Here is a 17,637-nt window from a genome sequence, read left to right as displayed (position 1 = left end):
ACAAGAGAAATGTGTTGGACGGAAGTCACTAAAGTGTGTGTGATCAATGATGGCGGGGTTACCGCGCGTGTCACACACATTAAAAAGATTTAAAAACCGTGCGTGGGCATATTTGGCTTGATGTGCACAACAAGGGAGGCGCGTCCATTGTCTCCTCGCGGCCAATCAGGGGCCCGAGCAGCCGCGACCAATCAGAGCGCGCCGTCAGACACCTTAGCCCCTCCCACCTGGCTATAAAAGGCTGGCGGCGCGCGGGCGGCTTCTCACAGCTTCCCTTGCAGCTGCTCGCCCTCCTGAGGAAACACATTTTTATTTTGGAAAGCAATCCTGTGGGGACGTTCGCGGCAACATGGCGGACAGCAAAGTGGAGAGCAGCGCGGAGCTGAGCGCCAAGGTGAGACGCGCGCTTCCACGCCGCGCGGGGTGGGTTGAGGAAGGGTGATCGAACCGTGGAGGACGCCGCCGTGCACGCGCGCGCACTCACACGCACACGCACGCACTGACCTGCAGCATCTTCTCACTCGCTTTTTTTTTTTTTGTTGTTTTTTTTTGTTGTTGTCAGCGAACATGCGCGCGTGTTTTGGTTTGACGCGTGGATAATCCACGGTTATTGCAAAGAGTAATGGCGGGGATGATGAAGTGCGGTCTTAGCGTGGGAATGAGAGCGGATTTGGCGCTCAGAGCTTCTTAAAGTGGGATCGAAGAAGGCTTTGTCTCGGACACACACGAATATCTCCTTTTTTTTATTTTATTTTTTATTTATTTACCCGTGGAAGGTTGAAAGAGTATTTCCGTGGGGGGGTGAAGCCCTCCGGCCGTCTGGCAGGAGCAGGAGCGTGGCCACCGGAGCGAGGGCCCTGGGGGCGGAGGCGCGGGGGGGGGGGGGACGTGTTGGCGCCACCGCCGGAGCTCGACGAAGCGGGAGCGGAGCCGTCACCCGGGAGACAAGAGTGTGTGTGTGTGTGTGTGTGTAAGATGCATCAGACAGGAAGCAGCATCCTGTCTGTGGGGGGGGGGGATTTGATTGGGGTCGCTAAATACATTGAATGGATTCCTGCCATTGTCTCCCCGCTGAGCCACACGGGGGCGCTCTGCACTTATAAACAGTGAAAGCACATTTAAGGTTATTAAGTGTCAATGCGCCAGAAGATGGCGTCAACAGACAGTGAGCTCGCTCGTTTAGTAAGTTTGCAAGTCAAGTGTGAGGGGCGGGGGGAAATTTCTAACTAGTTTAGTTGTCGTTCCAGTGGTTTTGTGTTTGAATAACCTCATTTCCCCCCTTAAAACTGAAATGAGAAGCGTTCCGGTCAAACGCCGCCATCTGGTGGACAAAAATGTGTACTGCCAAGGGCGACTGTCATCGTGCAGCGTACAAAACAAGAACAGTTATATGTGCTTAAAGGTAAATTTGAACCATTTAAAAATAAAAAAGTGGACTTAGACTCTCACTACTACTTTTTAAGCTCAGCTGTAGTAACTTACAATGCTCATTATCTCGCGTTAAGTGCATTTTAATGACATGGGGCGGTGTAGTCTGGGGTGTGTCTGTTTTTATTTTTTTTTCCCCCCTCCCTCCAGCCAGCTCTGACAACGCGGTGTCAGCTTTCAGCGGCCAGGCCCCCCCCGGTGGGCGGGGCTTAGGAGGATGCGGCCAATAGGAGGCCGAGCCCAACCTGTCCCCTAATAAAAAAAAAAGGAAGTGTCCTCCCCTCCTAATCCAGGAAGCTCTTTGATCAAATTTGGATGAGGAACTTCCACCGCCCGAACGTTTGCACTCGTCCCTCCAGTGTGGAGACTCAAGACTATCAACAACACGCATTAATATTTTACATCACATTAGTCCACAGCTATTGAATGCACTTAACCACTACTGATGCTGCATTTGTCAATAATACATCTTTTTTTTATCAGCTCTTATAAGTGACAATCATACAAAGAGACAGCAAGCTGAGCTTAGCATCCATCAAGTCCAAATCTAAATGAGCACTTTCCCAAACTTGATTTTTTTTCTCAGAGCCGTTTTTTATCTTTCAGGAGCTGAAGGAGAAGAAATTGGCGGATGAGAAGAACGGAGACGACGCCACCGCCAACGGCAAGACCGTAAGATCGCCTCATCCTTCATAATGTTCTCTCTCGGCACGCGGGTTAAAGTGTGTGTGTGCGCGCCGCTCTCGCAGGACGAGGAAAACGGCGAGCAGGACAACGAAGATGAGGACGACGTGGGAGAGGAGGAAGAGGACGACGGAGAAGGTAAGCGGCGCCACAAATGGCCTGATGATGTCAGTCCAAAAGACTTTAAACGACACGTTTATGAAAAGATCTTTTAAAAGTTTCAAAACAATAGACTTACTCAACCGGTTCCAAATAATGACAATAATTACTTTTTTTTTTTAAACAAAATAAGCTGAGATAGGCTCCAGCACCCCCCCGAGACCCCGAAAGGGACAAGCGGTAGGAAATGGATGGATGAAAATGGAAAGAAAAATGTGGAACACTCCCCTCTGGTGGCGAAAGTGCACACTGCTGCTACAAATGTATGAAAGAGAACACATTAGTGTAGAGCCAATTTTAACAATGAGTAATATATGAATATACATGTATATATAAAATACATTACCAATATTTTTTTTTTTAATAGCTGCAAAAAATTATTACAATTTTACTATAAAAACTGACTGCTCGGTCACTATAATTTTACAGTTAAATCAGCATATAAAAAAATGGAATGGAGAAACAATACCACTTTTTTAGCGGTAAAATTAAAGCAACATAGCTACCAGTTTCTGTTTTTACCGTAAAATCTTGTTTTTTTGTTTGTTTTTAATGTTTTAGTGTCTTACTGTATATGGAAAAAAAACCGGTACCAAAGTAGATTTTACAGTAAAAAAAAAAAACTTAACCATAAAATCTATTGTCAATTTTACAGTCTACAATTTAATTGATGTTTTGAAATCATAAGTCAAGCAGATATTTAAGTACCGTATTTCTCTTTATTTTAACAAAAAATATTTTTGGAATACATATTATATTTTGATAATATTGAATTTTAAAAGATATGCAATTGCATGCCGTACATGATTTTTAATGTCAAAAGGGAAAGAAGAAATATATTTACCGTATTTTCCGCACTATAAGGCGCACCTAAAAACCTCAAATTTTCTCAAAAGAAGACGGTGCGCCTTATATATGGACCAATATTGAGCCACAACAGGTCTCGCAACTACGGGATGCATAACGTAACCCCAGCCTATACTGTAGCGTCTATTCTATGCGCCTTATAATGCGGTGCGCCTTATATATGAACAAAGTTTAGAAATAGGCCAATCATTGAAGGTGCGCCTTATAGTGCGGAAAATACGGTAGTAAGAAAAGATTAGGCATATTATTTCCAGGCTTTAGATTTGGCCCCGGGCCTTGAGTTTGACACCTGTGATGTAGACCAATTCAATTCCCCCATAAACATTTAAGTGGGAAAACATTTATTTACCTCTCGTTTACAACAGTTAAAAATATATATGTGCTTCAAGGTATGGGAAACACATTGAAGTGCTAGCTATAAAACTATACACTCTGGCTTTTACAGGGTTGTCCACTTTTTACATGTCCACCCTCACGTCGCTAAAGTATTAAACCTCTCAGCAAGTTTTGTCGTCAGTCGCAGCTGGCAACATAAATCCAGATAAGGCATGACTGATAGATAAGTCTTTTATTGGATCACAACGAGATCTGTCTGCCTGCTGAGTGTGTGTGTGAGAGAAACAAAGACACACACACACATGGTGCAAGATAGCCTACAAGTCTGTGTCAAAGACTTTCTAGTCTATATGTATATGGGTCACGCATGTTGGATAGTACACCTGGCGACCACACGGGGGAAGCCCTTGGTTTCTGGACTGACCACATTCTTTTTCTAGTTATGTTTACCGTATTTTCCGCACTATAAGGCGCACCGGATTATTAGCCGCACCTTCTATGAATTACATATTTCATAATTTTGTCCACCAATAAGCCGCCCCGGACTATAAGCCGCGCCTACGCTGCGCTAAAGTGAATGTCAAAAAAACGCTGCGCTAAAGTGAATGTCAAAAAAACAGTCAGATAGTTCAGTCAAACTTTAATAATATATTGAAAACCAGCGTTCTAACAACTCTGTCCCAAAATGTACGCAAATGTGCAATCACAAACATAGTAAAATTCAAAATGGTGTAGAGCAATAGCAACATAATGTTGCTCGAACGTTAATGTCACAACACACAAAATAAACATAGCGCTCACCTTCTGAAGTTATTCTTCATTCGTAAATCCTTCGAATTCTTCGTCTTCGGTGTCCGAATTGAAAAGTTGCGCAAGCGTGGTATCCAAAATGGCCGGTTCCGTCTCGTAGAAGTCATCGGGAGTCAGTGTCGCTGTTGTTCTGTGAATCCTGCCTTCCGGAAAGCTCGGACCACAGTTGTGACCGAAATATCTGCCCAAGCATTTACGATCCACTGGCAAATGTTGGCGTATGTCGTCCGAGGCTGTCTGCCCGTCTTAGTGAAGGTGTGTTCGCCTTCGGAGCTGTGTGAAAAAAGCCACCCGGCCTCTTCGCGTAAACTTCCCTTAACCACTCGCTCATCTTTTCTTCATCCATCCATCCCTTCGAGTTAGCTTTTATGATGACGCCGGCTGGAAAGGTCTCTTTTGGCAAGGTCTTCCTTTTGAATATCACCATGAGTGGAAGTTAGCATGGCAAGCTAGAACCACAGTGAAGGATGACTTCATTCCCTGTGGAGCGAATATTCACCGTACGTGCTCCCGTTCCACAGTGCGGTTCAGTTGCTGTGAAATACGGTAGTAATCCGTGTGCGGATGGAGAGATTGCGTCTTTTTATGAACCGGATCGCTTAGTAGGAGCCATTTTGTGGTCTTTACAGATGTAAACAGGAAATGAAACGTACGGTGATATCCGCGCGTTTTTTCTTCTTCTTCCGGGGGCGGGTGAAGCGCTTCCTGTTCTATGGGGGCGGGTGCTTTCCTTGGCGGTTGCTTGCGTAGAAGAAGAAGCGCTTCCTGTTCTACCGGGAAAAAAGATGGCGGCTGTTTACCGAAGTTGCGAGATCGAAACTTTATGAAAATTAATCGTAATAAAGCGCACCGGGTTATAAGGCGCACTGTTAGCTTTTGAGAAAATTTGTGGTTTTTAGGTGCGCCTTATAGTGCGGAAAATACGGTAATAATAATAATAATAAATTTTATTTGTTAAAAAAAAAAAAAAAAAAAGCACTTTACATTGAGCAAACAACCTCAAAGTGCTACAGTGCATTAAAAAAAAAAACAAAGACAAAACATCAACGCTAAAACCACAAATAGCTGCCCCCAACAAGTAAAATAAATAGTAAAAAAATGAAAATAAAAACTAAAACAGCCTAATAGCTAGAACTAGCACACATATATCTAAAAAAAGGCTTTTTTTTTTAAAAATAAAAGAAGGGTTTTTAAAACCTCTTAAGGCCCAAGCTGTTTGTTTACATGCTTTTTTTTAATTTCTCTTTATTTGGGCTTATTGGACCCTAATTAGAATAAAAACTAAGAATCATCTTTTGATATGTTGTACTTAGTCCATAAGTAACAAACGTGTACTTCATGTTTAGTGACATGCTAATTCTTATTTTTACACTTTTTTTTCTCCAAATTCCATTGTATGTTATACTCTTCTGACACCACCAGATGGCAGTATAAGTGTCCACATAAGCGGCCATAAAACCACAAATAGCTGCCCCCAACAAGTAAAATAAATAGTAAAAAAATGAAAATAAAAACTAGAACAGCCTAATAGCTAGAACTAGCACACATATATCTAAAAAAAGGCTTTTTTAAAAAAAAAGAAGGGTTTTTAAAACCTCTTAAGGCCCAAGCTTTGTTTACATGCTTTTTTTTTTAAATTTCTCTTTGCTATTTGGGCTTATTGGACCCTAATTAGAATAAAAACTAAGAATCATCTTTTGATATGATGTACTTAGTCCATAAATAACAAACGTGTACTTCATGTTTAATGACATGCTAATTCTTATTTTTACACTTTTTTTCTCCAAATTCCATTGTATGTTATACTCTTCTGACACCACCAGATGGCAGTATAAGTGTCCACATAAGCGGCCATAAAACCACAAATAGCTGCCCCCAACAAGTAAAATAAATAGTAAAAAAATAAAAATAAAAACTGGAACAGCCTAATAGCTAGAACTAGCACACATATATCTAAAAAAAGGCTTTTTTTTTAAAAAAAAAGAAGGGTTTTTAAAACCTCTTAAGGCCCAAGCTGTTTGTTTACATGCTTTTTTTTTTATTTCTCTTTGTTATTTGGGCTTATTGGACCCTAATAAGAATAAAAACTAAGAATCATCTTTTGATATGATGTACTTCGTCCATAAGTAACAAACGTGTACTTCATGTTTAGTGACATGCTAATTCTTATTTACACACTTTTTTCCAAATTCCATTGTATGTTATACTCTTCTGACACCACCAGATGGCAGTATAAGTGTCCACATAAGCGGACATAAGACCCCAATTCAGCAGTGTACACAATTTTGGAAATAAGAGCTTAAAGGTGCTTGTCACGCATGTGGCCACTAAGGCCTTTATAAGCCTTTTTTAAGGGCATCCACAGTCTGTGGTACCCTCAGGTGGTCAGGGAGAGCGTTTCCACAGACTGGGAGCGTTCGGAGCCTTGTCCTCGGAGGTTAGCCTGTCCGCAGGTGTCTAAAAGTTTCAAAATCTTGTAACTGTCTAACGTGTGTGTGTGTGTACCAAGGTGAGGAGGACGACGATGAAGAGGACGACCTTGTTGCACCCACAGGGAAGAGGACAGCCGAGGACGACGATGACGATGACGACGATGAGGAGGTGAGGCGAGGCGGAGGAGAGACGCTCCTCACAGAGACATCTGCAAAAACAAACACTTACTGTTGTTATGGTAAACAAAGTGTGCCAGTTGAAGTCCGCTGAGGGCAGTTGTGCAACTCAAAGTATTCGCAAGCTGCGTAGAAAATCGTCTACATTTTTCCCCACAAAGGGCCACATACTGAAAAATGTAATGACCCATATTTAATTTTGTGTTCAAGTCTAAAGACACACTATACAGGTAAAAGCCAGTAAATTAGAATATTTTGAAAAACTTGATTTATTTCAGTAATTGCATTCAAAAGGTGTAACTTGTACATTATATTTATTCATTGCACACAGACTGATGCATTCAAATGTTTATTTCATTTAATTTTGATGATTTGAAGTGGCAACAAATGAAAATCCAAAATTCCGTGTGTCACAAAATTAGAATATTACTTAAGGCTAATACAAAAAAGGGATTTTTAGAAATGTTGGCCAACTGAAAAGTATGAAAATGAAAAATATGAGCATGTACAATACTCAATACTTGGTTGGAGCTCCTTTTGCCTCAATTACTGCGTTAATGCGGCGTGGCATGGAGTCGATGAGTTTCTGGCACTGCTCAGGTGTTATGAGAGCCCAGGTTGCTCTGATAGTGGCCTTCAACTCTTCTGCGTTTTTGGGTCTGGCATTCTGCATCTTCCTTTTCACAGATTTTCTATGGGGCTAAGGTCAGGGGAGTTGGCGGGCCAATTTAGAACAGAAATACCATGGTCCGTAAACCAGGCACGGGTAGATTTTGCGCTGTGTGCAGGCGCCAAGTCCTGTTGGAACTTGAAATCTCCATCTCCATAGAGCAGGTCAGCAGCAGGAAGCATGAAGTGCTCTAAAACTTGCTGGTAGACGGCTGCGTTGACCCTGGATCTCAGGAAACAGAGTGGACCGACACCAGCAGATGACATGGCACCCCAAACCATCACTGATGGTGGAAACTTTACACTAGACTTCAGGCAACGTGGATCCTGTGCCTCTCCTGTCTTCCTCCAGACTCTGGGACCTCGATTTCCAAAGGAAATGCAAAATTTGCATGGTTGGGTGATGGTTTGGGGTGCCATGTCATCTGCTGGTGTCGGTCCACTCTGTTTCCTGAGATCCAGGGTCAACGCAGCCGTCTACCAGCAAGTTTTAGAGCACTTCATGCTTCCTGCTGCTGACCTGCTCTATGGAGATGGAGATTTCAAGTTCCAACAGGACTTGGCGCCTGCACACAGCGCAAAATCTACCCGTGCCTGGTTTACAGACCATGGTATTTCTGTTCTAAATTGGCCCGCCAACTCCCCTGACCTTAGCCCCATAGAAAATCTGTGGGGTATTGTGAAAAGGAAGATGCAGAATGCCAGACCCAAAAACGCAGAAGAGTTGAAGGCCACTATCAGAGCAACCTGGGCTCTCATAACACCTGAGCAGTGCCAGAAACTCATCGACTCCATGCCACGCCGCATTAACGCAGTAATTGAGGCAAAAGGAGCTCCAACCAAGTATTGAGTATTGTACATGCTCATATTTTTCATTTTCATACTTTTCAGTTGGCCAACATTTCTAAAAATCCCTTTTTTGTATTAGCCTTAAGTAATATTCTAATTTTGTGACACACGGAATTTTGGATTTTCATTTGTTGCCACTTCAAATCATCAAAATTAAATGAAATAAACATTTGAATGCATCAGTCTGTGTGCAATGAATAAATATAATGTACAAGTTACACCTTTTGAATGCAATTACTGAAATAAATCAAGTTTTTCAAAATATTCTAATTTACTGGCTTTTACCTGTATGTACATTGAAGTACACAAATGTATTAGTATAAACTAGGAATGGGGAAAATGATCGCTTATTGGACGCATCTCGATTGGGATGTGGAACATTCGGAATCGGTGGACATAACGTAAGTTAAATAAAAAGTGTTTTTAGTGGGAACACATGGAGGGAGAAGCTATTAGAACCCAGTTTGCTAAGCTGCTTTGATTGGAATGGGAAGTAGTAAAATAGGAAAATAATAAATGCTTTGTACACTAAAATATGAATGGTTGGATACTAAATATGATCCAACACCTCACGTTTACGGCGACTGGAGGCAAAGTTTCTGGGCATTTTGTGGTTTTCGAAGGCACAAACAAGGATGGCTGTAATGCTCACCTGTTAGCTCGTCTCTAGCGGAAATGACGTCATAGCACGTGTCGGCAGCCATAGGAAGAGGCTTGTATACGTACATATCATTAAGTTCATGTATAATGAAATATGCGTATATCATCGTATCAGAGCCCTTGAATCGTAATGGAATCATGAGATGCCAAAACATTTCCACCCCTTGTATTAACATTTTAACAATTTCTCTTTTACAAATTATATTTTTTAGTACATTCTATTTTTGTTTATTTTGTAACCGGATGTTTGTAATTAGAGGAAAGGACAGACTGTAAAAGCATAGACATGTTCTAAGGGTACGCAGCATGGAGCACTACTGCCTACTGGCGCTGACGAGACGCGGGGCGGCCATCTTGGAGTGGTGATCCGCTCCACTCAGTGCAATTCATTTGGCAGGAGCAATGAACATTTAATTAATTTGACCTCACTGAATACCACTGATTTTCACGCGCTTTTTCGTCATACGTGTAGCTATGATAAAGGACACATGTTTTATTATTCATAGTTTGCTTAACAGTAATAGAATATTCTTAAATGCTATAAGTGACCAGATCAAAACTGGGAATATAATCCCAGAGAAGGGTCAGCTATTTTTAAGTTGAAGAAACAATATGATTACGGTAGGTTATAAATACATGCTACATAAACAATGTATGAATACATTAGATATCTATATATCTTATAGACTGTATCTCTGTTGCTGAGTTTATTCTGTCTTGACACTTTCTATTGATATTTTCTATTACATTCTTCCCTTAAATGATCATGTTTACAGTGATTGTTTTATATGTATTTTTTATGTATGTCGCTTTGGATAAAAGCGTCTGCCAAATACTTCAACATAAACATATATAAACACCTGAAAGTCTTTACATCAGCTAAAACCACCAATCTGTTTCACTGCATTCAGAATAAAACCAAATTCTGTCTTACCCAACAATGAACAATCAAAGATCTTTGCTCCTTCTCAACTCTGTGCTAATATTCTTTTCACAAAATACAACCAATAGTACGTTGATGTTAAATCTTACTTGTGAAAAGTAATCTCCCCGATTCCTATTTTCAACAGTCCGCTCATTTGAGCAGGAAAACGCTGAACACCATCTTTGTTTTCTACCTGTCAACTGTCAGTTTAGCATCTTTGTTTCTTACCTGTCAACTGTCAGTTTAGCATCTTTGTTTCTTACCTGTCAACTATCAGTTTAGCATCTTTGTTTTCTGTCAACTATCAGTTTAGCATCTTTGTTTCTTACCTGTCAACTGTCAGTTTAGCATCTTTGTTTCTTACCTGTCAACTGTCAGTTTAGCATCTTTGTTTCTTACCTGTCAACTGTCAGTTTAGCATCTTTGTTTCTTACCTGTCAACTGTCAGTTTAGCATCTTTGTTTTCTACCTGTCAACTGTCAGTTTAGCATCTTTCTTTTCTACCTGTCAACTGTCAGTTTAGCACATACTTGCCAACCCTCCCGAATTTTCCGGGAGACTCCCGAAATTCAGCGCCTCTTCCGAAAACCTCCCGGGACAAATATTCTCCCGAAAATCTCCCGGTTTTCAGCCGGAGCTGGAGGCCACGCCCCCTCCAGCTCCATGCGGACCTGAGTGAGAACAGCCTTTTTTCACTACGGGAGGACAACAGGGTGACAAGAACTAAATCATCCAGACAAGAGATACATTGTATTATTATGTTTATCTTACCTAAAAATAAATATATTTATTAATAAAAAAAACAAAAAAAACTAAAGACATTTTTACTATATTTTGCTAAAAACATCAAAATTAATTGTATTTTTATTTTTATTTTTTTCTGACTCCTTATTACATCCAGCCATAGAATTTTACATTAAAATAAACATATTTGAAATAATTAATTTTAAATTATCATAATAATTCATTTAAAATGACCACAAATTTAATTATTAAAGTAATTGCTTGTTTATCAACAACTTTAGTATTTTATTCACTACATTTTGAAGCTCTCAGAAGTCAAGTTATGTTATATTCCTTAAGATTTATTTATGCAGGTTTGAAGTATCAATTATCCAAGCACAGTTTTGTTTGCATATTTTCAGGATATATATATATATGTGTGTGTGTGTATATGTGTATATGTATATATATATATATATATATATGTATGAAATACTTGACTTGGTGAATTCTAGCTGTCAATATACTCCTCCCCTCTTAACCACGCCCCCACCCTCCCACCTCCCGAAATCGGAGGTCTCAAGGTTGGCAAGTATGGTTTAGCATCTTTGTTTTCTACCTGTCAACTGTCAGTTTAGCATCTTTGTTTTCTACCTGTCAACTGTCAGTTTAGCATCTTTGTTTTCTACCTGTCAACTGTCAGTTTAGCATCTTTGTTTTCTACCTGTCAACTGTCAGTTTAGCATCTTTGATTTCTACCTGTCAACTGTCAGTTTAGCATCTTTCTTTTCTACCTGTCAACTGTCAGTTTAGCATCTTTCTTTTCTACCCGTCAACTGTCAGTTTAGCATCTTTGTTTTCTACCCGTTAACTGTCAGTTTAGCATCTTTGTTTTCTACCTGTCAACTGTCAGTTTAGCATCTTTGTTTTTCAACTGTCAGTTTAGCATCTTTGTTTTTCAACTGTCAGTTTAGCATCTTTGTTTTTCAACTGTCAGTTTAGCATCTTTGTTTTCTACCCGTCAACTGTCAGTTTAGCATCTTTGTTTTCTACCTGTCAACTGTCAGTTTAGCATCTTTGTTTTCCACCTGTCAACTGTCAGTTTAGCATCTTTGTTTCTTACCTGTCAACTGTCAGTTTAGCATCTTTGTTTTTCAACTGTCAGTTTAGCATCTTTGTTTTTCAACTGTCAGTTTAGCATCTTTGTTTTCTACCCGTCAACTGTCAGTTTAGCATCTTTGTTTTCTACCCGTCAACTGTCAGTTTAGCATCTTTGTTTTCTACCTGTCAACTGTCAGTTTAGCATCTTTGTTTTCTACCCGTCAACTGTCAGTTTAGCATCTTTGTTTTCTACCCGTCAACTGTCAGTTTAGCATCTTTGTTTTCTACCTGTCAACTGTCAGTTTAGCATCTTTGTTTTCTACCCGTCAACTGTCAGTTTAGCATCTTTGTTTTCTACCCGTCAACTGTCAGTTTAACATCTTTGTTTTCTACCTGTCAACTGTCAGTTTAGCATCTTTGTTTTTCAACTGTCAGTTTAGCATCTTTGTTTTTCAACTGTCAGTTTAGCATCTTTGTTTTTCAACTGTCAGTTTAGCATCTTTGTTTTCTACCCGTCAACTGTCAGTTTAGCATCTTTGTTTTCTACCTGTCAACTGTCAGTTTAGCATCTTTGTTTTCCACCTGTCAACTGTCAGTTTAGCATCTTTGTTTCTTACCTGTCAACTGTCAGTTTAGCATCTTTGTTTTTCAACTGTCAGTTTAGCATCTTTGTTTTTCAACTGTCAGTTTAGCATCTTTGTTTTTCAACTGTCAGTTTAGCATCTTTGTTTTCTACCTGTCAACTGTCAGTTTAGCATCTTTGTTTTCTACCTGTCAACTGTCAGTTTAGCATCTTTGTTTTCTACCTGTCAACTGTCAGTTAGCATCTTTGCTTTCTACCTATCAACTCAGTTTAGCATCTTTGTTTTCTACCTGTCAACTGTCAGTTTAGCATCTTTGTTTTCTACCAGTCAACTGTCAGTTTAGGCTGCTCGCCGGCTCCTCATCACCACTTCAAGATGGCGTCCCAATTTCTCGCGTCACAGCAGCCAATGCTGCGTCTACTTATAACATGTCTATGACGGTAACCAGGGAGTTGAATGCAGCTGTCTCGTCTCTCTTTAAGCGAACACGAGATGAAAAATGGCTTACAATATTGTATTAGTCCAGTGTGCCGCGGGATATTACAAACGAACCACGGGCTTGTAATGCTAACGACCAGGCTAATTGCTAGCATCAATAACACCGGTTTGAACGCGGCAAACAGCAGTAAATGGAACATTCCATGCTGTTTGGCTAGCTGGCGGGCTAGAAAATGCAAAAACAAATGCTTGTAGACTGAAAGTGGTGAATAGAAAATTCCACTTTGATGAACTTACGGTACAAAAGTGTTTGGTCATGTCGTGTCCGGAAGTGGCTTGGCCCGCGGCGTTCACGTACATCCTGTTTGTTTGTGCTCTGCAGGACGAAGTGGAGACCAAGAAGCAGAAGACGGACAAGTAGACGTGACGTCACTTTCTAGAAAAGAAAAAAAACAACAACCTCAGTCCTCCCTTCCAAACGTCAAAAAAAAAGAGAATTTGTTTGTATTTTTATTTACATTTTATATTTTTGTATATATTGTAAGGAGGTCGGCCATTCTGCAACAGTGATCCTTACGAGCATCAAGCGGTGCTCCGAGGACATTTTACACCCGGAATTGTCAGCGTCCACTTCCTGTGTAAAACATCTAGAAACACCTAGAACATCTAGAAGCATCCGGCCGGTCCACACACACACACACACATACACGCCCATGCAGGGTGAACGGTGCGTTTAGGTACACTTGGGCGTCGCGGCACTTTGCCGCGTGTGTTTTTGTGCTAGTTTGTCATAGATGAGCAGGATGTAGCGTTGTGTCCGTCATGGCCTAGTGGGAATGTTTTTATGTCTGTGTTACGTTGTTGGAAAATAAAAGTCCTTGGATTTTGTCGCTCTGTAAAAGCCGGATGACTTCCTCCGCTCAGAATGAAGGTAATTGGAGCAACGCCCCCCTGGTGGTTGGAGATGGTAGTACACGTCCTGGTTGACTCATTTAGATAGGAAATAAACATTTTAAGCATTAAAAAAAAAAAAAAACACTTTCCAGCTGCTGAGGCCGAGATATGAACAGTGTTGGGTTAGTTACTGAAAACCAGTAACTAGTTACAGTTACTAGTTACTTTATTTCAAAAGTAACTCAGTTACTTATACCAAAAAGTAATGCGTTACTGTGAAAAGTAACTAGTTACTTGTATATATTTTTTAATTTTTTTAAGGCCCTTTTAGCCTTCATTAGGGCCCGCAATGGCCCATTGCAAAAGGACTTCCGAAGGGAGTCCTTATGCAATGGGCCATAAGGACCTATTGTTATTCTAAGGTTTTATTATTCTTTCTTTCTTCTTCCGCCGCCTCTTTGAGCACTAATTTGACCCACTTAATTATTCTTTCTTTCTTCTTCCGCCGCCTCTTTGAGCACTAATTTGACCCACTTAACATGCTTCAAAACTCACCATATTTGACCCACACATCAGGACCTGCGAAAATTGCCTTTTAATAAAAAAAACCTAACCCCAAAACTCAAAATTGCGCTCTAGCGCCCCCTAGGAAGAAGAAAAAACTACGCTGCCTGTAACTCCCACTAGGAAGGTCGGAGAAACATGAAACAAAAACCTTTATGTAGGTCTGACTTAGATCTACATTTCACAATTGTATATCCTCGGGCTAAAATCAACAGGAAGTTGGCAATTCCCCCTTCAAGACAAAAAAGTACTAAAAACAGGTCGGAGAAACATGAAACAAAAACCTTTATGTAGGTCTGACTTAGATCTACATTTCACAATTGTATATCCTCGGGCTAAAATCAACAGGAAGTTGGCAATTCCCCCTTCAAGACAAAGTACTAAAAACAGTCACTTTTGCCTCTTTCAGCTGCAATTTGACCCCCTTAACATGCTTCAAAACTCACCAAACTGAACGCACACATCAGGACTGGCAAAAACTGTGATCTAATAAAAAAAACCTAACCCCAAATTCAAAAATTGCGCTCTAGAGTAATTTTTGAATAAAACGGAGAAAAAACTGCTCCTCGGAAGAAAACAAATACAAAACTGCCTGTAACTCCCCATGGGAAGGTCGGAGAGACATGAAACAAAAACCTCTATGTAGGTCTCACTTGGACCTACATTTCATAAATTGACAACCCCCAGCAAAAATTAACAGGAAGTTTGCTATTCCCCCTTCAAAACAACATTTTTGTAAAAACCGGTCACCTTTCTTCAAAATCTATCTCCTCTGAGCGCTTTTGTCGTTTCGCCTTCAAACTAACACAGGTGAGAGATAAAACCCTTGTGATTAAAAGTATAGATGGGATTTTTAATACCTGCTCCGGTTTTGATTTTATGACCCTTCAAAGACCCGCTGCGCTGATGCTGCTGCGGTGCTGTTTTTTTAAGATGGCTGCTCAAAAGCAGGAATAACCAACATGCCCACACAATGCAGACAAGGTAGGTACACTACACAAAAGTATTGGGACACTTCAGACTAAAAGTACACAAAAGTATTGGGACACTTAGGACTAGCACCTGCCAAATACGCGGGCCCGACCAATGCTGCTTGCAGCTTTAATTTTAGTACTGTTATTGCACAGGAGAATAATACAATGTGTTGATCAACTTGACATGCATTTGCATCACTGAACTCTGCTAAGCAATGTGCTCTACATACAACACACAAAGACAAAGATATGTTTTAAAGGGCCAATTTGTTTCAGACCAGAACAAATTGACAAAACTATTTTAAATAGCTGCAACTTAACATACATAAGTAACAAACAGCATAATAACAACATAGCTGTAAAACAAGAAAGGCACACACTACATACATAAAGCCTAACCAGGCGTTTTTTTTATCTCAAGGAATTGTGAAATAAAATCATGTCTGAAGCCCAGAACACTCTACACATTTCCCCACTTAGTTTAGAGAAAAGGAAATATTAGCCTGGCCCACTAGCATCCCTCTTTAGGTTTGTGAACTTTATAGTCTAAACATTTAGAGTGATGTGATAATCAAACACTCTGAAAGTCTAAAATGAAAGAGTATATAAGAGAATTGACAGAGTGTGTGTACCTTCAGTGTGCAGTGCCTCATTAAAATCCAGCCGCTGTTGGAGGTGGAGGTGAAGTGTGTGTCTCTTTACTAGCTTCGTCGAAGCATGTTGTTTTTGTCGCTGTTTCAGCAGATTTGAAACTTACATTCAACTAAAATGTTCTTTTCTTTGTGGTCGATAAAAGAAACGTACTGAAAATATCTCCATTTTAAGAAACTCGGCTTCGGGGTTCGCCATGACGTCTTGATAGTAGACACAGACACGCCCCCTCCCACACACACACACGCACACACACACACACACACGTACACACAGACAGCGCGCGGCGCGCCTCTTTTTTGTCGCCTCTTCAGCAGCGCTGCAACACTCAGATCTTCTCAGTTTCTAGCCGATACTACATAAAAAATAACGCAGTAACGCATCATGTAGTAACGGTAACTGAGTTACTGAATATAAAAAATAACGCGTTAGATTACCGTATTTTCCGCACTATTAGCCGCACCTAAAAACCACAAATTTACTCAAAAGCTGACAGTGCGGCTTTTAACCCGGTGCGCTTTATATATGGATTAATATTACGATTCATTTTCATAAAGTTTCGATCTCGCAACTTCGGTAAACAGCCGCCATCTTTTTTCCCGGTAGAACAGGAAGCGCTTCTTCTTCTACGCAAGCAACCGCCAAGGTAAGCACCCGCCCCCATAGAACAGGAAGCGCTTCTTCTTCTACTGTAAGCAACCACCCGCCCGCGTAGAAGAAGAAAAAGCGCGCGGATACCGTACGTTTCATTTCCTTTGTGTTTACATCTGTAAAGACCACAAAATGGCTCCTACGAAGCGACCGGGATCCGGTTCATGAAAAGACGCAATCTCTCCATCCGCACACGGATTACTATTTCACAGCAACTGATATTCCTGTGAACCGCACTGTGGATACAACGGGAGCACGTACGGTGAATATTCGCACCACAGGGAATGAGAAGTCATCCTTCACTGTGGTTCTAGCTTGCCATGCTAATGGCCAGAAACTTCCACCCATGGTGATATTCAAAAGGAAGACCTTGCCAAAAGAGACCTTTCCAGCCGGCGTCATCATAAAAAGCTAACTCGAAGGGATGGATGAAGAAAAGATGAGCGAGTGGTTAAGGTAAGTTTAAGTTTACGCGAAGAGGCCGGGTGGCTTTTTTCACGCAGCTCTGTCCATGTTGATATACGTATGTTTGTGATTGCACATTTGCGTACATTTTGGGAGTGAACAGAGTTGTTAGAACGCTGGTTTTTAATATATTATTAAAGTTTGACTGACCTATCTGACTGTTTTTTTGACATTCCTTTAGCGCAGTTAGATGCGGCTTACAACACGGGGCGGCTTATAGGTGGACAAAGTTTTGAAATATGCCGTTCATTGAAGGCGCGGCTTTTAACCCAGGGCGCCTTATGGTGCGGAAAATACGGTACTAGTTACTAGGTACTAACGCGTTACTTTGTAACGCGTTAGTCCCAACACTGGATATGAATGAGCTGTTTAGACTCTGACCCAAGAGGTGTGATTGCTCTTTAAAGTTTCATAACCTTTCAAGCAAATGACACTCTGTTCAGGTCTTGGAAGATATCTCTGCCCCAGATCAGCTGATATTTTTGTATATAGGCCAATTAAAAAAAATAAAAAAAATCTAATTTGCTGCTTCTTATAAGAGAGTTACTCGAAAAAATAGGGTTGTCTCGCCAGAAACAATGCAAAGAAAAGAACAC

At 40.7% G+C, this 17,637-nt stretch overlaps 1 protein-coding gene across 1 annotated transcript; it reads left to right on the top strand.

Annotated features, from left to right (window-relative positions):
* The first annotated feature begins 234 nt into the window (after window positions 1–234).
* On the top strand, window positions 235–13,743 carry ptmaa (prothymosin alpha a). The gene is made up of 5 exons (XM_061978458.1): window positions 235–394; window positions 2,035–2,100; window positions 2,178–2,250; window positions 6,794–6,885; window positions 13,225–13,743. Exons 1-5 carry the CDS (start codon window positions 350–352, stop codon window positions 13,261–13,263), a joined length of 315 nt encoding a protein of 104 aa, XP_061834442.1. The 5' UTR covers window positions 235–349; the 3' UTR covers window positions 13,264–13,743.
* The last annotated feature ends 3,894 nt before the right edge of the window (window positions 13,744–17,637 follow it).

The sequence above is a fragment of the Nerophis lumbriciformis genome, linkage group LG18, assembly GCF_033978685.3.
Source record: "Nerophis lumbriciformis linkage group LG18, RoL_Nlum_v2.1, whole genome shotgun sequence".
NCBI lineage: Eukaryota > Metazoa > Chordata > Actinopteri > Syngnathiformes > Syngnathidae > Nerophis > Nerophis lumbriciformis.
This window is presented reverse-complemented; position numbering and strand designations above follow the sequence as displayed.

Excerpts from the sequence above, each read along its gene's own strand:
- ptmaa (XM_061978458.1), top strand. The coding sequence starts at position 350 with ATGGCGGACAGCAAAGTGGAGAGCAGCGCGGAGCTGAGCGCCAAG. Across the intron at positions 2,101-2,177 it reads CCACCGCCAACGGCAAGACC|GACGAGGAAAACGGCGAGCA; the intron begins GTAAGATCGCCT and ends CCGCTCTCGCAG. Across the intron at positions 2,251-6,793 it reads GGAAGAGGACGACGGAGAAG|GTGAGGAGGACGACGATGAA; the intron begins GTAAGCGGCGCC and ends GTGTGTACCAAG.